This window comes from Musa acuminata, chromosome BXJ1-8, assembly GCF_036884655.1.
Source record: "Musa acuminata AAA Group cultivar baxijiao chromosome BXJ1-8, Cavendish_Baxijiao_AAA, whole genome shotgun sequence".
Taxonomy (NCBI): domain Eukaryota; kingdom Viridiplantae; phylum Streptophyta; class Magnoliopsida; order Zingiberales; family Musaceae; genus Musa; species Musa acuminata.
This window is the reverse complement of record NC_088334.1, coordinates 33,322,161-33,325,090: the sequence shown is the minus strand read 5'-3', so window position 1 is coordinate 33,325,090 and position 2,930 is coordinate 33,322,161. Positions and strand designations below refer to the sequence as shown.

Genomic DNA, 2,930 nt, shown 5'->3' with positions numbered 1-2,930 from the left:
CAAATCAGAATCTGAACCCTACGTCATAATCATGTGGATTCGATCGAGGACAAAGAACTGATCCAGTTCGGATCCCACTAGGGTCCCTTTATCTTATTAATGAATTCGGATTCGGATCTAAATAGGGTCCGGTAAAATTTTGGCGAATTGGATCCAATTACCCGGATGAAGTCCATCGGCCACTAAGAGAATCCACAACACAAAAACTTTGGACGGGCGACATGGAGCGCTACGACGTGATATGGCGGCGGAGGCTCACCTGGGGTGGCTGTTGGGCCGAGGAGCCACCTTCGGCCACATCAAGCAGCTGCACGCGAACCTCCTCACCACCGGCCTTTTCCGCCGCTCCCCTCCCCTGCGCACCACATTCCTCGAGCTCTGCGCCCTCTCCCAGTTCGGCGACCTCGCCCACGCTCTCGCCGCCTTCCGCTCCATCCCCCACCCCGCCACCACCACCAACGACTGGAACGCCGTCATCCGCGGCATCGCCGCCGGTCCCGACCCTTCCGGCGCCTTCGCCTTCTTTGCCCGCATGCTCTCCCTCGCCTCCCCGCGCCCTGACGCACTCACCCTCTCCTTCGCCCTCCGCGCCACCTCCCGTTCCTCCGCCCTCCCCGCTGCCCTTCAGCTCCACGCCCTCACCCTTCGCTTCGGTCTCGTCGCCGACGATCGTCTCGTCACCACCCTTCTCGACGCCTATGCCAAGTGCTCCGCTCCCGAGGCTGCCCTCCAGGTGTTCGACGAGATGCCCTTACGCGACGTCGCCACCTGGAACGCCCTCCTCGCGGGCCTTGCCCTCGGCCCCCACCCCCATACCGCTCTTGCCCTCTTCCACCGGATGGTCTCCTCCTCCCTTCCCGATCGCGAGACTCCCAACGAGATTACCGTTGTCGCCGCCGCGTCTGCCTGCGCACAGCTTGGCTCCGCCCGGGATGCCACCGCCATCCACGACTTTGCCCGGCGGCGTGGCCTCGACGCCGATGTCCGCGTCCGCAATGCCCTAGTGGACGCCTACGCCAAGTGCGGCGCCCTGGACCGGGCGCTCGACGTCTTCCGCTCCACCCGCTCCAAGACCCTCGTCTCCTGGAACGCCGCTCTCATGGCCCTCGCTATGCACGGCCGCGGCGCCCTCGCGCTCCGCCTCTTCGAGACCGAGATGCTCCGCTCCACCGTCGCCCCAGACGCCGTCACCTATCTCGCCGTCCTCTGCGGCTGCGTCCATGCCGGCCTCGTCGAGGACGGCCTCCGTATCTTCTACTCCATGCGTGGCGTCCGCCCCACGGCTAAGCACTACGGCGCCGTCGTGGACCTCCTCGGCCGGGCGGGCCGCTTGTCGGAGGCGCGCGACCTCGTCGACGCCATGCCCATGGCGCCGGACGTCGTACTCTGGCAGACGCTGCTGGGCGCGGCCCGCTCCCACGGCGACGTGGCCCTCGCAGAGCAAGCCGCCCGCAAGCTGGCGGAGATGGGCTCCAAAGGGTGCGGCGACTACGTGCTTCTCTCCAATGTGTACGCCGCCAAGGCCCGGTGGGGCGACGTGGGCCGCATCCGCAACACCATGCAGGGCAACGACGTGCGCAAGGTCCCAGGGTTCAGCTACACCGAGGTGGACGGCGCGCTGCACCGGTTCCTGAACGGCGACAGAGAGCACGAGCAGTGGAGGAAGATCTACCGGACATTGGAGGAGGTGGAGGCGAGGATCAGGGCGCTGGGGCACGTGCCGGAGACGGCCCACGTGCTACACGACATCGAGGAGGAGGACAAGGAGCGGGCGCTGTACCAGCACAGCGAGAAGCTGGCGATGGCGTTCGGGATCGCGGCGACGCCCGCGAGGGCGCCGATCCAGGTGATCAAGAACCTGCGCATCTGCGGCGACTGCCACGCCGCCGCCAAGCTCATCTCCAGGGCGTACGGCCGGGTGATCACGGTCCGCGACCGGGCCAGGTTTCACCGGTTCGAGGGCGGGGAGTGCTCCTGCGGAGATTACTGGTGAGCCAGCGACGTTAAAACACGGGACAGCTCCTGTTGGTCCAGAGTTGCTGACCATGGTCTTCTCCTCCACTAATTGCGAGCACATCTTTCACCTCATTCTTGGACGATCAAGAATAGAGTTGGACCGGAGGGAGGGAAGCGAACTGCGCTCCTGAAGTGGAAGAGAGGGGGTGGAAATCTATATATAGGTGGATAGGGTTGAGTGAGTTGGAAGACTGACAACATGTGGAAGAAATACTCTATTTATCCGTATCAAATCGAGGAGATAATGTTGATTAACTCACCAAATCATGTGGAGGGAGGGTTAAAGTCGTGCATTCAAATTCTGCTTGATATTGTTTTAGGATAATTTATCAAAAAAAAAAAAAGAAGAAGAAGCTCTTAGTCGTTTTTATCAGATGACGCCCTAAGTTATCCCAATTTGAGAATTTACCAGATAATATTTTTTGTGTTTATGTACATCTCTGTTTTACCCTTCTAATGTCAACAAATGTTTTCTCCCAAATTCTCAAATCGATTCTGGTGAATTGGTTCGGGTTAAAGTTTGGTGAACCCTCCTAACGTGAAATCATCTACCTCGTCTTTCTGGTCCTCCTCCTCCTCCTCCTCCTCCTCTCTATGTTTTAACTATTAGTGTCTCCTAATCTTAGTCTCTCCTTCTCCAACACCCCTTGGCTCTCCTCCAAGTGAACAATTTGCTCGTTCACTCAAAACCTCATCTTTCTATCCTCTGTATTTCTTTTCACCTATCCCGTATCTCCTCCATCTCTAAGGATAGCATCTTCAATGTCGACCCTACTGCCATCCACACCCCCCCGCCCTCGATGTTGGTTGCTTTTTGATTTGGTGTCAGATGAAGATTGTCAGCGTCGTTTTCTTATTGTCCCTATTAGTCCTTCCAAACGTCTAACATAGTTTGTTGCGATCGTTTTATGTGA

General features: G+C 58.7%; 1 protein-coding gene across 1 annotated transcript; it reads left to right on the top strand.

Annotated features, from left to right (window-relative positions):
• Window positions 1-235: 235 nt before the first annotated feature.
• Window positions 236-2,389, top strand: LOC135587726 (pentatricopeptide repeat-containing protein OGR1, mitochondrial-like). The gene has a single exon (XM_065079442.1). It carries the CDS (start codon window positions 242-244, stop codon window positions 1,991-1,993), a length of 1,752 nt encoding a protein of 583 aa, XP_064935514.1. The 5' UTR covers window positions 236-241; the 3' UTR covers window positions 1,994-2,389.
• Window positions 2,390-2,930: the final 541 nt, after the last annotated feature.